The following is a 26,839-nucleotide window of genomic DNA, read 5'->3' on the forward strand; positions in this document are numbered from 1 at the left end:
GACGCCAGCATTCTTGTTCCACGCAGTGGCCAGTACTGCTAGGCTGCTTAACATGAAAACCTGGGAGACACTCTGACCCAGCATTTTGTGTGACATGGTGCTGTCACTTTAAGAAGCTCAGCCTGGTACCCGGTGTAAAACTAGCCTGAAGAGGCCTATCCGCCGGGATGGGGAAAGAAGCCATAGCAAGCCATGTGGTCATTAGCATCTGGTCACATACTCAGGTCAAGACTTAGCAATGTGATGCAATCAAGATTAAGTGCCTCACGAGTAGATTAAGGCATATCAGGAACTAGGCATGAATACACCCCAGGCACAGAGTCACATACCTCCAAGGTGTTGCATGATTAGTGATAAGTATAATAGTCAAGTGGAGATTCCCACTGCTGGGTGCAGCATTCTTGGGAGATACTGCCCTGATTAGATTGAGCCCATCCTGAGTACGATTTGGGAAAAGGAATCCACTTGAGAGTATTGCTCACTTTGGCCAGAGCTGTCTGTCCCCCTTTTATCTGTTTTGTCTCAGGCTGAGAGTCACCTTGACTGGAGTATCTGTCTCTTTGGTTTTGTTTAGAAACACTGTAAGGATCCTGGACCAGGTCCCCGGTGATCCTCGCTGGTTCCATTGCCTGTTGAACACTCACTTTTTCACTGAAATCCTGGTTCCTGGCCCTAATGTCTTTTCACCCCTGCAAACAAATGACAAGTGACCTCTCTATCCAACAAATAAGATGAAGGGTGGTGTGTTATGAGTTGTCCCCATCTAATGGTACAGTGGTAGAGGTTTCACAGAAGTTTGGGGGCAAGCAACATAGGCACCTGCCCAATGCCCCCAAAGCCCTGAGAGTAGGTGCAGTGCAGATTCATGAAGAAAAGGTAAATTAGCAACACGAGCATGCACATGGGTGGTGCCAGGACAGTAGTGGAGCCAAAATCATGTTTAATTTTCAAGTTGGTTAAATGTTCACTGGAGAATCTTCCCCCACTTCAGTCAAGATGTGTTAGCACCATTCACAAGTTATGTTTCTCCTGATTTAAACAACATGATACCCCTCCAGCTAGTGTAGGAGGAGACGTTCCTCCACTTGCCTATTTTAAATCCTGGCCCATACTCCCTTGTGAATAGAGTCTTGGATACAATCCTATCATGATATGTTTGGCAAAACACAGCGTGTAAGCCCCTGCCCTCTTTTTTCTTTTTCTTTTGCATTACCTGCCTCCTGACTGCTATTTCCCTCACTGTCCCCACTCTTTGGGCTCCAGTAAAACCGATAAAAGTTGGGCGAAAGCCTTTTCAGTTTTACGGATTTCCTCCCTCCCCTTCTGAGGTCTCCAGTGAAACTAACATGGTAGGGGAAGAAAGCTTTCTCACGGTGTGGTCAATTTTGTTTTGTTTCTTAAAATAAAGCCATACAATGTGCACCAGCACTGATGCACATACATGCCCTTTGGGAGAAAACACTGGTGACACCAACAAGGATTTCCCACAATCCTGTCAATTTCACTAGTCCGTTGTGGGCAATGGTGAAGGAAATGGATGTAGCAGACTTCCACAGTAATGGAAAAGGAGAAGGGATCACGTAACAGAGCCCCCTGAGCCCATTCATAGGGACCAGACAGCACTTCCTGGAGAAGATATTGGAATGTAAAAAAACAAAAACAAAAAAACCCCCACCCCCATCCAAAGACATTCCCAAATGTGTTCCCAATGGCTAAATTGGTGGGTGGAGGACTTAAAATGCACTTTAGGTGGAACACATATGTTCACAGGTGACACAAACAAGAAGAATGCTGCAATGTAATTTTAAATCCACCTGGCATAGAAAGAAATCTACCACCAGTCAGTTTAAAAATCTAACACAAAGCATATTTAAAGTTGCATTTCGCACATGCACTCAAAGAGCAGGAGCTGGGCTCAAAAGCAGTTTAAGGGTGCAATCCTATTGTGATTCCCATCAGGCTCTGAACTTGTAGGCTGGTGGAATCCTATGCAGAGCCATCTAATTACATTTCCGTGTGGCCTTAATCTGTAGAGCCCTTTCTGGACACTGCTATTAGATCTTGGCACACTGGGCCTAACTAGGAGACTGATGCGATTTAATGCATGATCACTAGTTTACTGGGACCTTCTCACAGCAGTTCTGTCCAATTTTGTTCTCTTCCAAATATTTCTAGAGGTCCGGAATAATCACCTTTTTAAAAAGGACATTGACAACAGTTCTGTGATGAAAACGGAACCTCTTTCCCTAGAAATAGTTAGTGGACGTAGCATCCGCTGGATTCCTCCCTTCACTTTGTAAGGACAGAAATATGTAGCAACCGCCTTGGTAAATTAGACTAACTATCTCAGCCTGCCCAAATTGGTGCTCTCTAGATGTGTTGAACTGCAACTCCCATCACCCCCTAGCCAGCATGACTGGGGATAATGGGGGTTGTAGTCTGACACACCTGGAAGGTGCCACGTTGGGGAAGGAAAAGCTGATATAACCTGTTTCTAACAGTGGATGGCCAGATGCCTCTGGGAAGCCCACAAGCAATGTATGAAGGTGATGATCCTCACCAGTTGTTTGCCCCCAGCATTGGGGATTCAGATGTATGCTACCAGCTCTGTAAATGTAATCTCCATTCAGCCATCATAGTTAATCGTTATTTACATACATATTCTCTCTTAATCAGTCTAATTCTTTTGAAACAGGCAGCTAAGTTAATGTGGCAGTGAACTCATCATGCCAAATGCGAGAAAGCTGTGAAAATAAACATAGCCATCCATGCAAGTTATCACATCATATGTAATTACACACAGAGAGAGAAGAAAGTGCAAGGTAATATCAAGAGGTTCCTGCTGTGTTTGCCAAGAGTAAGGCCAATTTTTAAAAAATGTTTTGTACAGTTCTTACGACATAAGAAATGGGCAGCATGTGTCCAGACAGCAATATCCTGCACTCTGCATTCAGCATTTGTGAACTAAACTAGAAGCAGGGAAAGCTGGCATAGTATGTACCTGTAGAATGCAAATGCTTTCTTTTTTTGCACTACTATATTTCTGCCCTGGCTGTCAGGAATGCATGATTCACATTGGCAGGTTATGAATCTGCAATGGAAGACACCAACGCATACAGACCTCTGATGGTGGAGACACTTATCTGTCCCCTGCTTCAAAGTTGCCAGCTAAAATGCCATCAAATATGCCTATTCTTTTTCCTCTCCTTCGTATCACAGAACGCAATTTTTGGGTCCATTCAGATGAGCAGTTTTCATGTAGTCTTCTCTGCTGCTATGGATATTCACACCAGTATGCTGTACTCTACTTGTTCATCAGAAGTTTTTAAAAAAATTAACAGTGAATTTGCACCATTGCACTAAACCAGGCTACTTTACAAATCTGGTATATGGTATTTTCATGTTCCTGTTTCAAGATCCACCCCCACCTTTTGCAAACTATCAAAATTTTACTAAGGTCTGTACTGGTGTTTAGGTGCTTGGATGTAACTGTGCAAATAGAGCATAAAAACCCAAGCTTGCAATTCTGGGAAGAAGCAAGTATATAAAGGAACTTGACAAAGATAAATACAGGATGGGCTAATGAGGATCAAAGGGAAATAATGTACAATAAAAGTGCTAGTCTGAAAACACCGTGAAGGCTTATTTGCACCAGTGATATTTCATGCCATCTGCTACTGGCCATCACATGAAGACGTTTGCCAGATACAATAACAGTTACCGTTTGCACTACACGTCCCAGTTATGTAGTACTAAATCAAGTACCTCCTTAAAGATGTGCAAATGTGATTGATTCTGAGGAATTCTCATACTTTCCTCTCTTCCAAATTGCCCTACACATTTCCCTTCAAAACTGGAATCCCCTTCACATTTTATTTGACCCCCCCCCAATGAATCTTCATCATCATATGCAGGTGAACAGGTGCAATTATGGAAATTCAGCATTTAAAAAGAATCTTATGTAGACAATTTTAGAAGCGGGTGTGTCTATGCACATTGAAATGTGCACCAAAAAAAACTACTCAAGAAGAGATCAGAAGAGTATTGGTGAGAACACATGCAGAAGTTGAAAGTGTGCATGAAAGCAGAAGTCAGTGAAGGGCCCGGTTCACATGCAACGACTTAACCATGGCTAATTAATTAACCCATGGTTGGTTGGACACATGGGAGTGAGCATAGTGCCTCCCACCCACTCACCACTTCTGGTTTGCATCTAGCTTAGGAAACAATGTAGGAATGCCTGTGTGGCATGATGTGCAAACTCAGAACTCTGGGTTGTTAAGGGGGAAACAATCCAGAGTTTTAACCCAACAACAAACCATGGGTTAAAACCCTTGGTGTTTCCCCCTCAACAACCCAGAGCTCCGAGTTCACATGTTATGTCAGTTTTCTACACTGATGCAAAGCAGAAGCAGGTGAGAGACAATGTGCTTGCTTACTCCTATGCAGCCCCAACAATGCACAGGTTGTTATTACATGCAAACCAGGTCAAGATCTACCAGTGGCATCACCTCTTCCCCTAGGACGTGCCTCTTCTGCAATTCCCTCCCATGAATAAAAGAACTATGCAATGCAGTTTGGGACCTAAAGCTCCAGTCTTATGCACACTTATCTAGGAAGACATCCCACTGTATTCAGTATGACTTATTTATGAATAAGCATACACAAAGATGAATGTGCATATTATCATCAAGGAATGGAAAACCAACTAAACATCTGAGATTAATACTACTTAGGAGGCATCCTCTCTTGGACATCCTATGCTGAGGGCAGATAACCAGCTCTAAGGACTGCCCAGTCCAAGCCAATCCCAAAATTATTCCTAAGAATAGTATGCATTGAAGAAAGAACAGAACAAACTAATTTAAAGGAAGGATGAACAGTTTTGGCAATGAGGATTAGGGCTAGTATATTAAAAATGAGCAAAGACCTGTGTTTGTATCAAGCAGTGCTGGTTGCTTAGGAAGATAACCTGTAAAGGCAGAGCCAATATACATATGAGATATACATGTATATGAACTGGTATCTACAAGACAGCAAAACTACCCTGCATTTTTTGTCAAGTCAAAACACACAGCCTGTGCTAATAGTGGAATGGATGGACACCAATTTATAAAACAAACATACCCATCTCATCTTCCCTCCTGGAACTTCCAATGGTCAATAACATTTTGGTAATAACAAAAAACAACCTATCACACAGGTGTTTTGTTGCTTTGTAGTAGTAGTCAACTCCTCAAATGGAAATTTATGACTGTAATTTGCATCAATGGAGTTCTAAAACTTGATCAGTAGAAACTAACGTGGGTTGTTTGTTTTGCAATAAAGTAAACATTTGATCAAGATTTTGGAATTTGAATTTTGAATATTTTAACATTTTGCTTTTGAAATTTGGTTTTATTTTGACAAGTACTTTTTAACAATGTAAACCTCAAATCTCCAATAATTTCAGGCAGTAATTACAAGTATCAGCTTGCCAAATAAAACTTCTTTACACCTCTTATTTTTCTTAACATTCCCAAATTCAGCAGAATTGTTGGGAATATTGAAAATATATATATATATATATTTTACATTTTTCAAGAAAATTCAGTTTGGGAGAATTTGCTGGAAAATTCTCCCAGCCCAACCGCAAAAACATAATTATTGCAGCCCTAGCAGAAACAAACTGCACATAACTTATCCTCTGCAATACAATGGGCCATTATGTCAAATGAGAGGCCCATCTTTACTTTCCATAGGGTGCTCTAGCAGGCCTCCCCAGACACTTGTATCTCTTCCAGGGCCAGCATCAAGAGTAGGCATGGCTGGGCCCCTGCCAAGGGCCCACCCTGCAGTAGGGGTCCACTGACAAGAGCCCCCCCCCCCCCGAGTTGCTCCTCCTGTTTACCATTGCAACCTGCTTGTTCACCTGCCTCTCACTCTGGCTGAGGCAATGGTGGTGGTGAAAAGGAGGAGCAGGAGATGCCACAGCCTGCTTGCTCCCTGGCTCTCTGCCTGTCGAGCAAGCAAGTGGTAGCAGTGATGAGAAAGAGGAGGAGAAGGAGGAGCAGTAGCAGCTGGTGACAATGGCGGTGAGGAGGTAGAACTCTCTGAGGGAGGGGGTCATTGAGGCTGTCTTACCTAAGGGCCCTCAGAAACCTGGAGCCAGCACTGGCATGTTCAATAATATATGTGGATTCCTTACGAGGACCATGGGAAAGGACGGATTAGGCCCCACTCTTTAAAGCAAAAATTATATACATGCACACACACACATGCATGCGGTCATCCAAATAAAGAAATCTTAGTCAATTAATTGTATGAATTCTAACTGATTAAGCAGTTATATTTGCATATGAATAGAATACTTAGGAAGAAAGGGCATAATTTGTTTTTAGATTATGCAGACACCTTAGCAAGGGGATTAATAAATATTTTATTTTAAATGAGCTCGTTGTTTAAAGGGAGTAACTTTCTAGTTCATCAAGACATTTTTGATTAATCTAACCAATTGATCCATGAAATGTTACCGTCTCTCTCTCTCTCTCTACACACACACACACACACACACACACTACGTTACACCCACAGGTTCAGTTCCAGGAGGCATGACTGAAGAATGCCTTGGCTCCATTTCACCCGGGACAAAGAAAGAATGGGGCGTGTTCGAAAAGATATGCTCTAGAACTCGCATGAGCACTGGGTCCAGGGTAGACGCTTGATATGCCTTTGTGTACGTCAGCTTCCTGCCAGCCACGTAAAGCTGCCACATGCAGATTAAGCAGGGTGCACATTGCCCATGCATGTGGTAGTGGTCTACACAACTGGCTGGCCACAGGCAGGGCACCATCTTGCACGTTGGCCCTCAGTGATCTCCTCTGGTGCTGCAGGGTCTCCTCTGAGAGAGAGAGAGAGAGACTGGTAGCTCCTCCCTAAGAAACAACCCCTGTCCACATTTTAACAGCGGCAGATGAGCAGAGGTGGGTCGTCTCAAAAGGCCTGGGGCAGGGAGGTGGGAAGGGGAATCCAAAATAAGATTAATTCAGTGTGAGTGATTGGGCCTGCGTGGAAAGTCTGCTAGGCTTGTTGATCCGCCTGAATGCAATTGCAGTGTTCCAGGAGGAAGGAACAGTGAGCCCAAGCCACAGATAACGAGATGTAAATGGTGTGGGAGAGAAAAGGCAAGAAGTTCTGTTGGTGAGGAGATCCGTGCAGCCAGGTAAGCATGGTTTCTTAGAAGAATGCTAGAAATAACAAGACTAAGGCTGCAATCCTATGTATGTTTCGACAGAAAAAAGTCCTACAACATGCAGAGTTCCCCAGCCAGCTATTCTATGCTGGCTGGGGAATGCTGGGAATTGTAAGGCTTTTTTTCTGTTTAAACATGCTAAGGACTGCACCCTAAGAAGTGGATTAATCCAGTTGGGGAAATACAGTCAAGGACAGAAATATTGGAACAAGGATAACGGTTTTGGCAGCTGGCCTCTGTACACCACCACATTGAAGTTGAAAGGAAACACACCCAGATGGGAGCCAAGTCAGGACTTTCAGCTGTAATTCAAGGGGTTTGACAAAAGTGGGGCACTAACCATTCAGGAAGGACAGCCAGTGGCATGCACCCCCCCCATCGTTGGTGGCTCATAATTAATGGAACAAACCAGCATCATTTCAAACTTAAGGATCGCCTTTAATACCGGGATGAAAATCCTTTGCAGTCAATGACTGCCTGAAGTCTGGAACCCATGGACATGAGCAACTGCTGAGTTTCCTCCCCCAAGATGCTTTGCCAGGCCTTCACTGCAGCTGCCTTCAGGGGCTGCTTGTTTGTGGGTCTTTCTGCCTTCAGTCTTGTCTTCAGGAAGTGAAAAGCATGCTCTGTTGGGTTGAGATCAGGTGACTCACTTGGCCATTGAAGAACATCCCACTTCTTTGCCTTGAGAAACTCTTGGGTAGCTTTTGCTGTATGTTTTGGGTCAATTTCCATCTGCAATATGAGGCGGTGCCCTATCCGTTTGGCAGCATTCGGCTGAATCTGAGGAGAAAGTATAGCCCTATACACTTCAGAATTTATCCTGCTGCTTTTATCAGCAGTCAGGTCATCAGTAAAGACCAGTGACCCGGTTCCATTGGCAGCCATACATGCCCATGCCATAACACTGCCTCCACCATGTTTGACAAATGATGTGGTATGCTTTGGATCATGAGCTGTTCCTTTCCTTCTCCATACTTTTCCCTTCCCATCATTCTGGTACAAGTTCATTTTGGTTTCATCAGTCCAAAGAATCTTATTCCAGAACTGGGCAGGCTTTTTTAGGTGTTTGCTGGCAAAGGCTAATCTGGCCTTTCGGTTCTTGAGTGTTACCAGTAGTTTGCACCTTGCTGTATTTATTTATATTCATAAAGCTGTCTCTTGACTGTAGATGTTGACAATGACATGCCTACCTCCGCAAGAGCGTTCTTGACCTGGCTAGATGTTGTGAAAGGGTTCCTCTTTACCAGGAGCAGAATTCTGTGGTCATCTACTTTAGTTGTCTTCCGTGGTCTTCCAGGCCTTCTGCTGTTGCTGAACTTGCCAGTAAATCCTTCTTTTTCAGGATGTTCCAAACTGTCGTATTGGCCACTCCCACTGTTTTTGCTATCTCTCTGATGGGTTTATGTTGTTTCCTCAGCCTAATGATGGCCCCCTTCACTCGCATGGACACCTCTTTGGACCTCATGTTGGGGGTTCCAGTGAACAGCTACCAAATGCAAATGTTACACTTAGAACCACCTCCAGGCCTTTATCTGCTTGATTGGTCATGGGGTGCCCAGGAAACAGGCCACACCTGGCCATGCAGCTGCTTGTCAGCCATTCATTCCATTACTTATGAGCCACCAAGGATGGGTGTGTGTGTATGCCACTGGCTGTCCTTCCTGAATGGTTAGTGCCCCACTTTTGTCAAACCCCTTGAATTACAGCTGAAAGTCCTGACTTGGCTCCCATCTGGGTGTGTTTCCTTTCAACTTCAATGTGGTGGTGTACAGAGGCCAACTGCCAAAACAGTTATCCTTGTTCCAATATTTCTGTATATATGACTGTATATGTATATATATGGCAGACTGTATATACGGCAAAAGCTTCAATGTCTATGAAGAGCTAGCTCTCCCTAGTCCACAGTCAAGGCTGGAAAGTATCTGGATCTTTCTAGGAATGCAGAGATATTAACTCAGACGAGGATGTTGATCATATTCAGGTTCCACATTTTGAATTATTTTTTTTGCCAAAGCCCAGTTCAGGGATTCTGCCATACTCCCTCCAACCCCTTTAACTATTAGCACTTCTGTAGGGAAGATGGCACTCACCACCATAACTTTCAATGCACTCTACTCATCAAGCAAGCAGCTATGCACATCCCTTGCTTTTTATACTGCATGGCTTGTGTGCTAGAGGAAGGCAAGGCAGCTGCAGCAACCCTTAGACTGTCCCTGTCTCCAGATCCCTCTAGGCAGCTACTCTTCCGATATCAAACCAAGATCACGTGCCCAGGACACTTAGCAGCTCTAGAATCTGCTGGAATTAGAAGTGCCCCAGTTTGGGAAAACCCTGGGCTGCAAAGACCTTCCTTGGCTAGATTCCCCTTGCTGCTTCAACAGGCTCTTATACCTGAAACTGGCTCAGTGTTTCCACCACTACCATGTTGACACGCAGTTCTCAAGGAACAAAAGATCAGAGGAAGTGTGCCTTCCTCCTGTCTCTCTCTTTCCCAGCATGCCTGGAGGGGAGATGTTAAGCTATCCAGCAAATCATGGTCTTTAATCATCAAACTGACATGCTTAAAATAACAAGGGACTGCAGTAAACCCAACAGTCCTAGCAAATAAAACAGTAATTTTTCTTCAGTGAATAAAAAGTCTTTTAGTTTAATAGTGCTCTGTATAATAATAATAATAATAATAATAATAATAATATTCACAAGAAAAAGGAGATATAAATTATGCCACTACTCTGCTTAGATACTGTTAACTGGGCCTATTACCAGGTATGAAGAGGTAAAAGTGTCTATGAAAAGAGGTTGAAATGAAATAGAGTTTCACAGATTTCTTCTTAAAATGAAACAGGATTTTCTGGTTGATGCTATTCTGATGGTGCTTCTAATGCTACCGTTTAAAAAACCCAACAACACAGGAAGTCCTTAAAAAAACAAAACCAGAGGATGTTTTGTCTGACACAGAAAGAAGCTAAATGCATATGTATTCCTAAACCCTTCACAGCTCCAGTACGACACTCAGGGAGGAAGGACACAGCTGACACATACACGATCGGATCTTGTGAGGAAAAAGGCTGGGACACATCAAAACAAAACCCTATCTCACTCCTTCCACACTGGTCATCACTGTAAAAGGGTTGGCAGGTGCAGGGGAAAATTAGCCACAAAGTGCTCACAGCAGTGACGCAGGGGATGCGAGGTTCTTGACGCTCACCCCGGCCTTCAAGGGATCTGAAAGACATTGAGTTTGCTGGTGTTTTTGAGTGTCTGTCGCCGGTTGCAGAACCAAACCCGGACCACCTCGCGGTCGTAATTGAGCTCCTTGGCGATCTCTGTGATCTCCTGGCCTGTGGGCAGGGCGTTCTTCTCAAAGTAGGCGTTCAGGGCCTCGATGGCCTGTGGCGTGAAAGACGTGCGGCGCTTGCGCTTCTTGGAGGGCTCGCCACCCACAAATTCCATCAGGTTCTGCTGGCCCTCCTGGTTCCGCAGCTCAGCCTCGCTCAGCCACTTCTCCAGCACAGGCTTCAGCTTCTGGGCACTCTTGGGAGTGATGTCCAGCTTTTCAAACCTGCAAAGCCAGCAGGGACCATTGAGGAGCATTGGAGGGTTGGCATCCTGTTCCCACCTGATTAGGCCAAGGGCAGATACAATAAGGCCACCACACACCTCAGGGGCAGCCAGCGCTGGACCTTGGGCTGAGGTCCTGGGCCTTGCAGCCCAAGGGGTCCCAAATGACCACCCAGAGAGTGGCAGGTGATGGGGGCAGTGGCAAGTAGGCCCAGTGTCAGCACTCGGGTTCCACTGGGGCTGATGCTGGTTGCCACAGCATCCTTTCTCTTTTATTTTGAAATAAGTGTTATAGCCAGGGGACAGCCAGCTGGGCACATACATCAGGGGCTCCTATAAGAAAATTAATTCCAGGGTCTAAAATTACCTAGCTGCACTATGGCCATACATTCACCCTCAGCTTTGGGGCACTAATCCTTTAGCCCAGAGCAGAGCTCAAAATGGGTGTGCTCTCTATTGTTCTATAAAAATTAATGTTTTTCTGGCAATAAGCTGAATTCAACAGATGTCAGGGTGGAAACTGAGCCCATAGAATCCCAGAGTAGTTCTGATTCTGAGGAAGAGCAGTCGCTCCTGGGAGAGGAGCGCGCTCCTCTTTCCCAGGACCAACAGCTGACGGAGATTCCTCCCACCAGCATTCCTAGTTTAGTTAGCAGTCCAGGGAGTGACCAAGCACAGATAGCAGACTTGGTGGATGCGCAACGCAGACGCAGAGAGCGGCGCCAGATGGAGGGCGCGGAAAGGAGGCGAAGTGCCAGGTTGGCGCGCAAACAACGGCTGCGCCCAGAGGCTCCAAGGGAATAGGGGAGGGACTCTCCCTAGTCCTTAAGTTCAGGGGTCTGCCAGTAATTCCCTTGCAAACGGGGACCAACTGTTCCAACTTAGGGCATAGGTACTGTGCTGCTCAGATCTAGTTGCAATTGGTATAGTTGTTAAGTTGTAAAAGAAGAATAAAGCTTTGAAAGGAATTCCTTTGTCTGTGTCTGGACTTGGCTACTGGTTTAGACAGAGAGAGACCTCCAAGGAGCCCTTGACAATGGATTACAAATCACCATCCCACTGTTATCTTTTAATGGGCAGTTTAAAAGAACTGGCAAAGCATTCATTTAAAATACCTGACACTAGATTCCATGCCTGTGTAGCAATCACACACTCAGTACAAAGTTCTAAGAAATAAATTGTTGAAGGAATCCTAGGAAGACCTCAGCATCTTCTGGCTTACCTGCATATAGCAGACTGGCTGTATGCAGGTCCTTCCGTAGCAGTCAGCGCCTGCCCAACCTGTGTCTGTGTGAGACCCAGAGACAGGCGTCGGATCTTGAAGTTCTTGGCAAACTCTCTAATTTCCTCCAGGTTTATTCCATCTTCGTCGCTTCCACTGTTTGGAGGCTGAGGCTCTAACGTGAGAGAGGAAGGAAACGGCAACTAGTTAAATAATGCAATTTGTTCTCTGTAGCAGCATCTAACTAAATTGCATGACACATCCTGACCCCTAGGCATATGTGCCTGCTTGGAGCTTAAGATCATCGTCAGCGGCCCTCCTCCGTGAGCCCCTGCTGTGGCACCCCGGCTTTGGAATGAGCTCCCTGGTGAGGTTCGCCTGGCACCTACATTGTATTCCTTTCGGCGCCAGGTGAAGACCTTTTTATTTTCCCAGGCATTTTAGCATTTTAGCTTTCTAGACTTTTAGCTTTGCTGTTTTAAATTTGTATTTTAAACTCCTGCACTGCTGCTAGGTTTTATTGTGGTTGCATTGTTATATTGTGGTTTTAATGTTCTATATATTTTAAATTGTTTTATTGTGTGCTGTTTGGTTTTAATTTTTGTGAACCGCCCAGAGAGCTTCGGCTATTGGGTGGTACAGAAATTAAATGAAATAAATAAATAAAATAGGCAGCACTGGTCTCTGCAGCCGCACATGTGACAAATTCTGGCCACAACCATTGGGGAGAATTTGGGCCGGCAGTCCAGCATGTAGCACAGGGGTGTACAACCTTTTTGACCCCAAAGGCTGCATTCAGTGCTGGCGGGGGACTGCACATGTGTGCAAATGCACACCCATACACACACTCTTTCCCCATCCCCACCCCACACACATATCTCAGTGCACAGGGATAGGGAGGTTTAATCCTCCCTTCGCTGCCCACTAAGATCTAGGGATCATTGGGAAATGGAAGAGGTGAAGGCCTCTCCCAACCCCCAGTGATACTGCTTCTGAGATAGTTCGTTTCCCGCCACTAATAGCAGCACCAGGATAGAGATTTTCCCTGGCAGTCCAGCTGATCAGCATGCGCTGTGCACCCTTAATCTAGCACCACCAAGCTGGAACTGTGGAGAAGAGCTCGGTTTGTGTGGTGTGGGCACTATGGTGCTAAACCTATGTTGCTCTAAGTGGCCTGTGTTAGCATCAGCTGCAGCAAGACTGACACAAGCTTTTGTGCAGGTATAGAGTAAAATGTTTTCCCACCACACAAATCAGGCACTTTCCTTCACTGGTTTCTACTGGGATTCCAGTTTGCCCTCCCCCACCACAACTAGCCATAAGATAGGATCATGAACCACTGCCCAGTACCAGCAACACGGCATCCACCCTCTACGTGACAGAAAACAGAAGCGGTCGCGAAGATGCTTACTGGAAACCAACTGGCTGACCGTCGGGGTCTCCGAGCAGGTGATGGGGACGGGAGCAGAAGCTAGTTTGGCTGCAGGGGGAGGGCTTGCAATGACCACAGTTGGCTGTGATAAAGCTGGGGCAGGTTGAATTGGCTGGACCTGACAATGTAGCAAAAGAGAGCGACATTCAGATGGAAACCGTGCGGGTTGTGGTTTGAAGCATGACCTCAGGAAGGCTGTGCACGGTCATATCCGAGGAAGGCCGAATTACACAATCAGAACGATGGCAAATTAACCAAATATGCCTATATTTGTTTATGTTGCCTGATTTATACTGTTTGAATAAAGCTATACAGGAAACCCTGTCCCCCAACACAAATCAGGATGAAGACAAATGTAACATAAAGAGATGATAGCACTGCATGCCGTAGAGCTGTGGGGTGCATCCCACATCCTCCCACTTCACATCGGAAATGGCAGACATTCATATTAGCCAACTAAACACTCGCTCAGTCGTCAGCTGTCCCCCTTCCCCCATGATTCAGGAGAAAGCTGAAAGCTGCCCATATTTCTTTTTTTTTAATGTTACTTAAAAATAAAAATAAACACATGTTCTTTTGAAAATGAAAATCTGTTCCAGGGATTTTGGGGCAGGCAGGTGTCTTGGGAGACTTCACAGGTACCAGCCCATCAGTGCCATGCTTAGTTGGCTTCAGCTGCAAAGCTACCGGGAGGAGGGCACATTCTCCAGAGCTTGCCCCTGGAAAAGATACATTTGAATCGAATGCAGTGAGGGCAAATCATAATTAGCCCCAAGGTTATTTGAGCCTGGTCCATGTTCATCAGGTGAGTACTGCACACAGAGATGACTGGCATGTGCATTGGGCCTACCACCAATTAATAGATACAGACAGAACATTCGTATTGCTTCAAGCAACACTTTACAGGTCATACATTCCACTGGCAAGTCGTCAAGGGTCCAGGCCGGCCCAAGGCATTTGGCTGCCTGAGGAAGAGCGGCATGTGGCAACACAAATCATATACACTTTCCTCTGTATACAGGGCCAATACACATGCACACTGTGTATTCTGCTGCAGAGTCCTCTGATGGTTTCGCCCTATGATGCAGCAGCCCTTGGCAGCTGAAGCTCACCTCGCTCTTTGCTGGAGATTCTGGCGTGCTGGGTTTCCTGACCGCTGCTGCTGTCTGGATGGTGCTGCTAGCCAAGGTGGCAATGACCTGGCCTTGGGCATTCAAAAGCAGCTGTGGTGTCACTGCCTGCACCTGTAGATTCTGTGCTGGTAACGTGGTAGGGGCAGGGTTGGCCGTGGCAATTCCAGTTGGGTTCACCACCCAAGGGAGAGTCCCAATAACCTGGAAGAGAGGAGAAGGGAAGTTGCACAGGTATGGAGCAGAAAAAATCTTCTTAGGTCTCCCCCTTTTCCACCTCAACAGGGAGCAGGGTTGAAAGGTTGTCACAGAGAGGAAGGCCAGGAACTCTTCTCGATCATCCCAGAGTGCAGGACACGGAATAATGGGCTCAAGTTACAGGAAGCCAGATTCCGGCCGAACATCAGGAGAAATTTCCTGACTGTTAGAGCAATACGACAATGGAACCAATGACCTAGGGAGGTGGTGGGCTCTCCCACACTGGAGGCATTCAAGACGAGCCTGGGCAGCCATCTGTCGGGGATGCTCTGACTTGGATTCCTGCACTGAGCAGGGGGTTGGACTTGATGGCCTTGCAGGCCCCTTCCAACCTTACTCTTTTATGATTCTATAAGAGGCTGCAGAACATGGAGAGACTTCCAACCTCCTCCTATATCTGAAAGGAAGATTAACATGACCTGCTGTTGTGGGGTTCTCAATGGCTCTGATCCTGCAAGTACTCCCGCCCTCTACGCTTAGAGGGGTGGGCAGGACAGAGTGTTTCTATTTCTGAGTATCCTTCCATTAAGTGTCCTCCTCAGTGTAGCTGACGCTAAGGTGATGTACACTGGGATGAAGACCCTCTGTTGAACCTCCCAGAGACTGGTACCTTAGTGGTCTGCAGCCAAGGAGTTGCAACACCCCCATAACACCACACCAAGAGGGAACGGCAGTTTAGCAATCTCAGTCATAAAAAGAGGAAGGAAAGGGCAGAAAAAGTACCTCTCTGCTACGGTGTATTTGGTATTTCTTCTTCCTGGGCAGCAAGTTTTAACACTACAGCTAATTTTATGTTATTTTCTCCTGCTGTGGTCTGATGACACTTTGGTAAGCAGGCGCCTGATTCTGCCAGAACAAAGAAGGTCCATACTACCCTTGCCAAGTGGGAATCCTCTAGCTTAAGTTCTACAGTAACTCCAGGATGCCTCTGTAAGGCTTGCCTCTGTTTGCAGGGAAAGGTTCCACAGCCCTGGTAGATGCCTTGTTATACCTGCTATTCCCCCTCTACTTATGGGCTGCGTCAAACTTGTATAGATTCAAACAATCATGCTTTCCTACTGTCAAAAGAGGTCTGAGGGCAGCTTTTCACAAGATAAGGACCACGTGCATATGAGTAGAATAACAGAAGGGCTGCCTGTAGTTTGCAAATCCACATCTGCACCACACAAACCCGGAAATTAGTACTGTGCCTGGAAATTGCCATAGTGAAAATCTAAGCCTCTTTTTTTTGTTTTCTAAAGCAAGTTTCTAGCCCTTATGGATACCAAAGATTGCCCTGAAAGAGACAATTGACTAATAGAATCATGTAAAATAAGGAAATATAAACAAATTTACTCCATTTGCACAATTTATATAGGTCAGCTCTTCTTTGGACAGAATTTGGGTGAACTGGATGCAGAAATTTGCTTCTTCTTTTTTTTAAATAGCAGAATATATATAGCCAGTGAACAAAATATTAGAGGGAGCAATCCCATCTGGATCTATGGTCACTTCCGATCCTGGGGGTGACTGCCTATCCAGTGCAGGGTGGGAGGAGTGGTGAGGAGCGGATGTCCTCCATGTTTCCACTGCCCTGCTTTCACAGCTAGACAGCCGATTTCAGCTGTCTAACCGTGGGACCTCAGAGTGCGGGAAGGGGCATCCGGACAACACATAAGAAGTACTGTACCGGCACTTTTGACCTCCCGGCTCCCAGGAATGCCTCATTTTCCCCACTCCGCTCTGCTCTTCCAAGCATGGAGCGCAGGCCCGATCTGCGCTGCCTCCGAAGTGGCGCAGGAGGGGGTAGAGGTCGGTTCTCCGGGAACCAATCAATCCTATGACCATCTAGCTGCTGACTAGTGGCCATAGGATTGTGTGCTTAGTGTATTAAAATTCTGACATCTGGTCAAAGAAAGCCAATGTAGGAGATGGACAAAATAATTGCGAAAGGGATTTCTCATTTAGTGTATATTTTAGTGTATTAAATATTTTAGGGCACAATCCTATGTGTGTTTAGACAGGAAAAAATCTTACAACTCCCAGCATTCCCCAGCCAGCATACCTGGCTGGGGAATGCTGGGAGTCATAGAACTTTTTTCTGTCTAAATATGCATAGGATTGAGTTGTTAGTGTATTAAAATTCCGACACCCGGTCAAAAAAAGCCAATGTAAGAGATGGAAAAACTAAATGTGAAAGGGATTCCTTGTTAAGATTTATGGAGCAAACAGAAATTTTTGTTTTGTTTTTCTAAAAACTGGACTGCCTTTTAACATCTCTTGGAGCAATGCTATGTTAAAAGAAAACTATGGACAGTAACCAATACTGCCCTTGCACTAGCGGAACCTACCGCTAGCACAATGGGAACCTAGCAGTTCCCAAATCATTTGGAAACTAGCACAAACGTTAGTTTCCGGAATGGCGCAGGTCAGCAGAGCTCACAGAAGGGAGCTCTGCTGACTTGTCCCATTCCAGAAATGAGCATTTCTGCTCATTTCTGTGTCTCGTTTCCACGGTTCCTTTCAGAAGCATGAATTCCTGTTGTGCTTGTGGCTGGTCCCGTGAAGGCAACAGAACCAGTGCAGCAGTACTGGATATTACCTAATGTCCCTTTAGTTCTTTCAGGGGGCTACAAGGTGTTTAGAGAGATATGACCTCTTGTGGCTCTTTTATAGAACTGTAGTGCTAATTATGCTATTTTATTATGTTATTTTATTAGGGATTTGATTAATAATCTAGTCGGGCTCTCTGAGTTCTGTCATTATTATTACCTAAAATACCCCTCGTGGGCTTCATAATAAATTTTCCTTAAGGACTGTTAGTACTTTTTTTAATGGCTACTACTGAGCATGATAAAGCCAAAGCTGGACAGGAAAATTACACCTTGACTTGAATTAAAAGACCCCAAAGTTCTTAACCGGATTCATGGTACCCCATCCTTCTGTAAATTATACTTTAAACTTACATGACTTTTATTGTTCGTAAGCTGCCTTATTTATAGTTCAAAGAAAGGCAGACTAAAAATTACATAAATAAATAATGTGATGTGACTACCTTTTCTTTAAAAAAAAAAAAAAAGGCAGGCCAATACCCATTCTGGTGCCCTTTATTAGTGGAAGAGAGCTGGCCCTGTTGTTACTTTCTGGAGCTGTGTGGCACTTACTTGTCCCTGAGCATTGGTCAGGATCTGTCCAGTTATCCCTTGCACACTGGGAATGGTGTTTGCAATCACTGGTGTAGCAGCTAGGGAGCTGAGGAGCTGAGTTTGGGCTCCAAGAGAAGCTGCGCTGATCTGCAGGAGAAAGCAAAAGCTGAGGATCAACCGTTAGGTGACTCTGCATTCTCTTCCACAGTGGGATTTATTCCTCTCCCTCAGCTGCCTCCCCTCCTTTCTTCAAAACAAGGAATAATAATACTGGCCTACCTTACAGGGCTGTTGTAAGGAGAACTGAGATTATGTATGCCAAGTGTTTTGAATACTCTAACGCAGGGACACTCAGCGGATGACCCACTTCCCATGCACAACACTTTGGAGGAATTGCATCTGGCAATGGTGATGGGATGGCCCTACCCAATCTTAATCAAGCTGTGATAAAAATTATGCCCACTTGTTTCTCGTTCATAGGAAACTTTAAAAAATATATTTTTACAAATTATTTCCCATAGTTTACTGTTCCCTCTCCTTTTTTGGATTTTGTGTCTAATGCCCTAGCAATGTGCTCCATAAATATGATGCCTTTATAGGGGAGCCATGAGGTGGTCAGTTTGAGTTGCAACTACCCCTGGTCTACTGTCTGCAGCAGCCTTCCCCAACCTGGTGTCCTCCAGATATTTGGAATCACAATTCCCAGCATTCCTGACTACTGGCCATGCTGGCTGAGGCTGATAGGAGTTGTAGTTCAATACATCTGGAGGGCACAAGGTTGGGAACGTCTGATCTGGAGAACAGAATACTCCTTAAGAATAGAGAGGTAGGCCATCCTTGCTCTAAACACTACATAAATTATGATAATGATGATGAGCTGGTTAGCATGGTCACTATGGGTTAAAAAAGCCGCGGTGGCTTGCTTAAGCCGCAGCACATGCCGGACTCCATTTGCCTTATCACGCACCTGGGCATGGCTTGTCGTGTCATCTGAACCTGGGCAGCATGGCTTATTGGAGGGGGAAACAACTCTCAGATAACCCATGGGCTGTTGTAGGGTTATTTGAGGGTTGTTTCCCCCTTCAACAAGCCATGCAGCTTGGGTTCAATGACACAACAAGCCATGTCCAGGTGGGGAACTGGGCAAATGGCACCCGGCATGAGCCATGGCTTAAACAAGCTACTGTGGCTTGTTTAACCCATGGTGGTCATGTGAACTAGGTCACTGATTGCCACTTTGACAGCACAAAATGACCTTAAAAAGTTGGCTAGCTGTAACTGTCCCTACAAATTTCCCTACAACGTGCTTTGTTCAAGAGGAAAGCAGCTTTCTGGGCAATAAAAGAAGGAGCTAGCCATGTATCATTCAAATCACCGGATCTGCAATGAACAGGGAATGTGGGTTGTGATTGGGGGCTTACATCAGAGATGCTGGAATCATTGTAAACATATCGGGTAAATTTACATTCTTCACGGTTGGCGCAGATTCTCTGATATTTATTCAATACGTAGCTAAACACCCCAGACGTTGCTGCTCAGATTTATAATGGAAACCTATTGGAGAACTTCTTCTTTGGAAAGATCAGAAGATGAGTAGCCTTAGGGCCAAGCAGCACATGATGTGGGAGACCAGATCAGAAATACATCCACTAAAAGCTTGCCCATCCCCCGCACCCTCAATCCCTGAACTTCTGAACTAGCTAGCCATTTCTCTTCAGCGGTGTTTTTCAGCTCCTTACTATTCCAGGGTTAAAGGCAAACCCTGCCGGCTGGACTGTTATCTGAGTTTGAGTTTCCAATGGCTTGGCGACAGGTGGCGTGGATGCCGTGGCAGGTTGTGGCAAAATGGCTGGCTGAGCTTGAGGCTGGAATACAGTCTGTGTTTGGACTGGTGGTCGTGGCTGGCCTGTTTGCTGTGCCTGGATAGGCTGGGCTGACTGCAAAGGGGCTTGAATTGCTGTGTTCAGCACTGCAGCAGCTGTGGGAGCAAGACAAAAACAGAGACACTAAATATTGCTGTGAGAACCAGTGTGATGCAATGGTTAGAGCGCTGGACTGGGACTTGGGAGATCCATGAAGCTCACCGGGTGACTTTGGGCCAGTCACTGACTCTCAGCCTCACCTACCTCACACGTTATTGCGAGGATAAAATGGAGAGAAGGATTATGTACACCACCTTAGGTTCCTTGGAGGAAAAAAAGTGGGATACAAATGTATTAAATAAATAAATAAATAAATAAATAAATAGAATGAATGAATGAATGAATGAATGAATAAAACGATGCTACACTGTCCTTTCTCCTGCCCTGGAAATTAAAATGGTCATATTGTTCCTTGTTTTGATCCATGTACAAATAGTAGGGAAACTTACACCTATACATCTACGGCAGGGTTGGGGAACATATGGCCCTCCAGATGCTGTTGTAGTGCAACTCCCATCATCCCTCACCATTGGCTATGCTGGCTAGGGCTGATGGGAGTTGTAGTCCAACAACAACTGGAGGGACACACATTCCCCATCCCTGATCCAGGGCATCTAACAGGCATGGAAGCATGCCCTAAGGCTAAAGCACAGAAGCAGATGCTTCATATAAAGACAGCTGTTGCTTCATGGGATTGAGATAAAAGATATATAATACACAAAGTGGCATCTTTTTTTAAAATACCAAATTATATTGGTGCAAACATGTGAAAGCGTTTGTGTTACACAGAAATCTGTATCTCTTGCTGCAGATAAAGTCAGGTGCTGATGAAAGGCAGCAGGCAGCAGCATTGAGAAAGGGCTGGGCGGATAGTCTCCATAGTTGCCGGAGCAACTGTCACAGTCGACAGCAACTACAGCCACCAGGAGGCTTCACCTCACAGGCTCCTGTGTAAATTGACCCCTAATGACAAGGTGAGCCTGTAGAAGTAATCCTGTTGATTAAGTTTTCTTGATGTGAGCCTTATTCAGGTGTTCTAAATATGGGTAAAGTCAACCACGAGGAGCGGGAGCAGGGAAAAGAGGCTCTCCCCTTCAGAAAGTCGCCCTCCACATGTAGAGAGTGAGGGAAATGCGTGATGAGAGGCGAGGTTAGCATGCTTGGCCCTGCTCCCCATCCTCACACATTTACCTTACCCATATTTAGAATGGCTGAACAAAGTGTCCCTGTCTTAATAACCTCTTCTAAATGAAAATTATTTGCAGAGATTACTGACTGGAACAACAGGCTCTCTTAAAAAAAACAACCCAAAGGAACAAGCATGGAGTCTTCTGCTGTGAAACTGACCAGGGACAATGCAATATAATTACTAGACATGCTAATGGGCTACCACTGAAAAATTTGCTGTGGATATAGAGGCTTTGGTGCATGCATGCTCCTCTCATTCATTTCAGTGGCGGCTGCAGATATGAGTGTGTATCCCTTGGTGCCAGTGGATCTGATCCCTCTACTAAAATTAATGGGGGAAACACATCCACAGTATACACAGGGCTGAGGATAAGAGCAATGGTCATTATCATAGAATAGTAGGGTTGGAAGGGGCCTACAAGGCCATCCATCAGTCAGTAATTAATATTACTGACTGATGGATTTCTATACCACCTTTCTGGAACCAACCAAGGCAGTTCACAAAAACCCAGAAAACAAAAACCACAAGTAAATAAAGACACAGCAAAACATTAAAAACAACCTTAAAAGCGTAGCAATGTAAAAAGCCCATTTGAAAAGATGTGTCTTGATCCCCTTCCTGAATGCAGAGAGAGTAGGGACCAGCAAAAACCTGCTGCATTCTCTCCCTTTTCAGCTAAGAAAGCTAAAAATATTGCCAGAGACTCTTTTAAATTAGCACCTCCTTCTTACACATGTGCTTTTAAGCGGATACTGCATTTCATAGAGAACACAGAACATTCACGCCCCTCCCAAAGCAGTTCTGCACAAGCGAAGGGTTACCTTGCAAATTGGCTATAGGTGATTTGAAAATTCCCCCAGTAGGAGAGGCAGCCGTCAGTCCTGGGAGGGCAGCGACCGTTGCTGCAGGAAATGTCCACACAGCCAGCCCCTGCTGACTTGCCACTTGACCTGCAATACTGATGGGGATAAGAAGAGGTTGAGTAACTGCCCCTGCTGGAACCATTACGCCTGTCACAACTGTTGCTAAGTTTTCCTGAGTCAAGACCTGCAAAAGTAAACAAGATTTAAAAAAGAAAAAGGAAAAAAGAAATCAACGCCACTGCAGACAGCATCAGCGCGGCAGCCACGTTAGTGAGCCCACGGGAGGCCCAGCCCAGCCAGGAGGTGCCTGCCTGAGTTGTGCCATGTGTAGCTTTGCGCCCCAGGCCAGCAGCTGGGCAGATCCAGCTCTGTAACACCCAAGTGGGGGCTGGTTGCAAAGTCAACAGTAAAGTGAGACTGGGATATTTTTTACAGCCCTGACAAATCACTCTAGGCTGCCTCTTCATCAGACCTTTCCCACCCCCAAAGCATGATGCCTTGTAGCAAATCACAGTCAGCCCTAGTTGTCGAAGGGTATGTTTGCGCCAGATTTTGTTTTCCCCTGGAATATGTCCTGGGGAAGGTTGGTGCAGTTGTGCCACACTCATGGTGGAGTCACTAAACGCTGCTCGACCTGTAGGTGTGTCTGAGAGGGAGAGAGTCCTCCCTTGAAGAGGAACTCATTTCCCTGCAACGTTCCACAAGGTGTCTGAAATATACATGGCAAGCAAGCTTGGATTTGCTCCCCACGAGGGTCTACAGCAGACCTGCCTGCTGGGAAGAGCTTCATTTCAAGAAGCAGGCGGGACCACTCCTCACCAGTGCATCTATTCATCAAATATGTACCAGCAGGCTGAGAAGCTTACTTGATGAGTAAAAAAACAACAACTCTGCTTCTCTGTGCAGGTGCAAACTGTGCTGTAGAGTGTTCTGAGGAGAAGAAGAATGAGGAAGGAGGGCTTGTCTGTCCTCATCTTGGGAAAGTATTGGGTGATGTAAACGCATCTAATGCAAAGCCATCTGCCTCACCTGGCTGGAGAAGCATCCAATTCTCCGTGCCTCAATTCTTAGCCCCTTTGCCAACATCACAAAATGTGCTATAGCTGGGAACATTGCTCTCTAGATAGTGTAAGTGCCCAGAGCAGTGAAGAGGATGACTTAGCATTGAGATGGCTTACCATGCTGATATAACAGCACTAAAGCCCTTTCCGCACAATCAAATGAAGCGTTGACCCAATTGCATTTTATCCTGACTGTGATACTTCCACAAGTCCCAGTAGTATGGTATCTCATCTCAATATAATAGATAGGGGGGGACTGCCTTCCTGGGTGTGTGAGCTGGAGGACATAACCACAGGATAAGATCAAAATATGCTGTAGATAGCCAGTTTTATTCTTTAAAAAAACATTTCAAGTTTTTCCACTTTTTTTCAAGGATATTTTCCTTTTCCTGGAGACACTCATAGGGATTGTTCGCAAATAATGGTGGCAAATGGTGGGTTAATCAACCCACAATTTGCTGAAATGTGTGCTGGGTGTGTTACACAGCCTTTTTGAACATTCAACCCCCTATTGGGCCACTTGGGGGGTTGCTATGTGACATCCAAACCCAGGCACAACCAGTTAATAGTAGATTAAACAACCCACAGTTAACCTAACCACTAAATGTAGGTTCTGTGGGTTGTTTAACCCACAATTTGTCACCATTGTGTGCAAACAGGGTCATAGCAAGTGAAGAAAATCTACTTTCCTTAAAGCTTTTAATATGGTGTTTTAGTTCTTGTATGTTTTTATAATTTTATCTCTTATTGTTCATTGCTCTGGAATCTGTTTAGATGTGGAGCAGTAGATAAATGCTGTATATAAATAAATAAAATGTGTAAGGCCATTTCTGAGAATCAAACTACCATTCTACAGCATCTCTGGATATTTTCGTCTTGCTTTTGTATTATTGTAGATTGGTGCAGCAATCTTCTCTCTGAACAGTAAGGTGCACAAGGAACCATGCTGCTCTCCCCACTCCTCTTAAAAGCTGTGAATAGATGTGCACTCCAGCACATGAGAGAGGACCCCCAGATCCAAATCACTAAAGAATCCATAGGTGGTGGTGGATATTATTATTATTATTATTATTATTAATAATAATAATAATAAAAATCAACGAAGTTCACAAAATGGCCTGGGGGCTGTAGCCTTGAGTGCCTTTGCATGCTTTGTACAGCAAGGTCATACACAACCACCAGAAGGAAGTACATTTTTTCTTATTCCCCTAGGTACAAAATACTGTAGGCTGAATCCTAGAAATATGTGATATGCCCACAACAAAAGAGCAACCTTGAGGAAGGATTGTGTGTATCAAAATCAGTAACAAATGCCCATTTATTCATTTTTTTAAAACCTGATTGTGCAGAAAGGCCCTAAGATATCCGTTAGTTTTCCTAAGCTTGGATATGGACAGGACTTTGCTTATTGTGGGAAGCATGTATTCTTAGAACATTTTCGGTACAACTAACTGTTGCTCCAGAAGAGTTTGCAGTGAACAGAAGCTATATAGGCTTTGGAATACAGGTTTTACATTTCAAGGAGAAGGTTCTCCTTACTAAATATTTGGCCTGGTTTGCATGTAACCATAAGCCAGGGGAATCTTGGCTTATCATTTATGAGCAGTGCACTCAAACACTGCTGGATCCCTCCCACTACAAGTGGGAAAGGCTAAACAAGCCACAGACATTCCTTCATGGTCTTTTTAGCATTATGTGTGAATCAGGAACTCTGGCTTGCCTCTCCCCAACAAGTCAGACTCATAGGCCAACAAAAACCAGAACCCTGGCTTATTGTTATGTGCGAACTGAGCCAGTGGGTGCTTTGCTGTTTAAGGCCGACAAGGGATGGCACAGTTTTGCATATACCCTGCAACACTCTGCATGTACTAAAAAAGCAGACACCTGCCAAGAAACTCTGGAAGAGTGCATTTGATTTCTACAGAGTGTTGTCAGATGAATACTTTAAAAAGGGAACACATTCCAGGGCACCGAAGCCCCATATAAGATAATGAGGTTTCATTGATTCCAGGACACTTGAGTGCCACAGGACTCTACACATGATGCCAGACAATTTGGGAATCCTGCTCTGGAATCCTAAGAATCCCACAAGAAACGGATTTCTTTGCTTCTATGTAATTATGGTGCCCACTTCTGGCTGCTCTAAGGCATTGCCAGAAACTCCCACCCAGCTGCAGAAATTGAATGCACTATTTCCTCTGTTTAGTGGCTGAGAGACTACCTCCCACATGCCCGACACAGAACTGTAGGGTAATTACCTGTGGTGCAGCTTGCACCGTGACAGGAGTCAGAGTTTGTGTTTGCTGGCTTGTCACTTGGCTGAAGGGGACGACTCCTGGGATAGGTGCAGGAGGTATTTCAGGCAATGTCTTTACTTCACCTTGAGAAGGAGGAAACAAGTTATTTTGTTTACCCACTCAGATTTTATCCAGAGAATGTCAAACAAAGTTTGGGAAACTACTGTGGGAAGATGGATGTATAACTAGTGGGCAGAGCTTGAAAGCATCCTCCATGGAAGGAAGAGCCATTGGGGGAGAAATGTGGAGTAGGAAAATACCAGACGGGGTAAAGTCAGCACTCGAGCCCCTACCCCACTTCTCCAATCCGAATTCTCCCTCTGGAAGAAGCTTTTTCAGTTTAAAAAGGACCAGTGGGAAATGATACATGCATCTGCATGTAATGTCAACTTTGGCCCTGGAGGTCTTGCATTTTGTGTTCATTCAGGATGAAGAGATCTTCCCCAGCTTACCACCTGAAGTTCATAGAGCTTATTCATGATGTCCAAGATTTCCTCACTTGCAAAATCTGGACAAACGATCAGGTGGACTTCTTTATATAAATCTGGGTGTCAATTCTCTGCTAACAACAAAGAGTCTTGTGGCACCTTACAGACTAACAAATGTATTCTGGCATAAGCTTTCATGGACACTGTCCACTTCATCAGATGCAGGAAGTATTAACCTCAAATTGGGAGATTATGGGGGCGGGGGATGTATATGTGTCTCTGTGTGTGAATTTGTTTTTCCTGCAGCAGATTAACATGGCTACCCCTCTGGAAGTCCCTATTAGTCAATGTTGAACTGCTAATGGTCTTTGAGAACATGGTGTGCTTTGACACGGAGGACACATGATCACAGAATTTGCAAGATGCCTGTTCTTAATGCTATTTACGTAGCAGAGTGCGTACCTGTACAATGAACATGGCACTTGTCAGGACCAAGGATCCCTGGGTGCTAACACTACACACAGAACAGCTGAGGGCCCAACTTAATTGTGATGCCAGTTCTAAGGAATGCGACATGGACAAGTTACTATAGCCTATCCAGCGTCACATTCAAATCAGACCTCAGAAAAGGGGACAAGCCAGCACTTCAGGCAAGTTAGTTGAACCTTCTGGAGGGAATCTTCCTAGTTGGGGAGTCAGCTGACCACGAAGAAACCAATCATCTTCCACTTCCTCCTATATAACTTGCAGGGCCCATTGCTGTTCTCTAGTCTGAGCAACTTTTTGCCAAGTGAAGCCGCTTGACTTGTCCTTGGCACCTGCCAGACTATCCCCCACTCCTAGCCAGCTGCCTTCTGCATTTGCCCACATATCAGTTCCTCAACATGTCCTTCTTTACCACGGCCCTTTGCCTATGGGCAATTATTCTGGCTTTTTGCCACCTACAGACTTTGCAGCGACTTGGCCCCATCTGTTAATCTGCTGCCTGAACCCTCTGATGTTGCCACAGCCTGGTTTGCAAAGGCCCAGGGATGGAGCACCTGACAACAGGCAAGTATGTCAGCAAGGGACTTTGGCTGGTGCAACTACTCACCCTTTGCCTAAAACCCCTCTGACA

General features: G+C 45.2%; 1 protein-coding gene across 5 annotated transcripts in view; it reads right to left on the minus strand.

Annotated features, from left to right (window-relative positions):
- Positions 1-3,322: 3,322 nt before the first annotated feature.
- The window catches only part of POU6F1 (POU class 6 homeobox 1), a 55,670-nt gene continuing 32,153 nt past the window's right edge, over positions 3,323-26,839 (minus strand). For all 5 annotated transcript variants that reach the window (XM_084836863.1, XM_084836865.1, XM_084836862.1 and 2 more), the window contains 8 exons: positions 25,256-25,377; positions 21,895-22,120; positions 19,702-19,940; positions 17,981-18,109; positions 14,562-14,783; positions 13,429-13,567; positions 12,018-12,192; positions 3,323-10,796 (listed from right to left, as the gene is read on the minus strand). In XM_084836863.1, the coding sequence (XP_084692989.1) occupies positions 10,451-10,796; positions 12,018-12,192; positions 13,429-13,567; positions 14,562-14,783; positions 17,981-18,109; positions 19,702-19,940; positions 21,895-22,120; positions 25,256-25,377 (1,598 nt within the window). In that variant the 3' untranslated portion in view covers positions 3,323-10,450. The remainder of the gene's footprint in view (positions 10,797-12,017; positions 12,193-13,428; positions 13,568-14,561; positions 14,784-17,980; positions 18,110-19,701; positions 19,941-21,894; positions 22,121-25,255; positions 25,378-26,839) is intronic.

Source organism: Heloderma suspectum, chromosome 2 (assembly GCF_057233095.1).
Source record: "Heloderma suspectum isolate Gila_16-S chromosome 2, 16-S_ref, whole genome shotgun sequence".
Lineage (NCBI taxonomy): Eukaryota > Metazoa > Chordata > Lepidosauria > Squamata > Helodermatidae > Heloderma > Heloderma suspectum.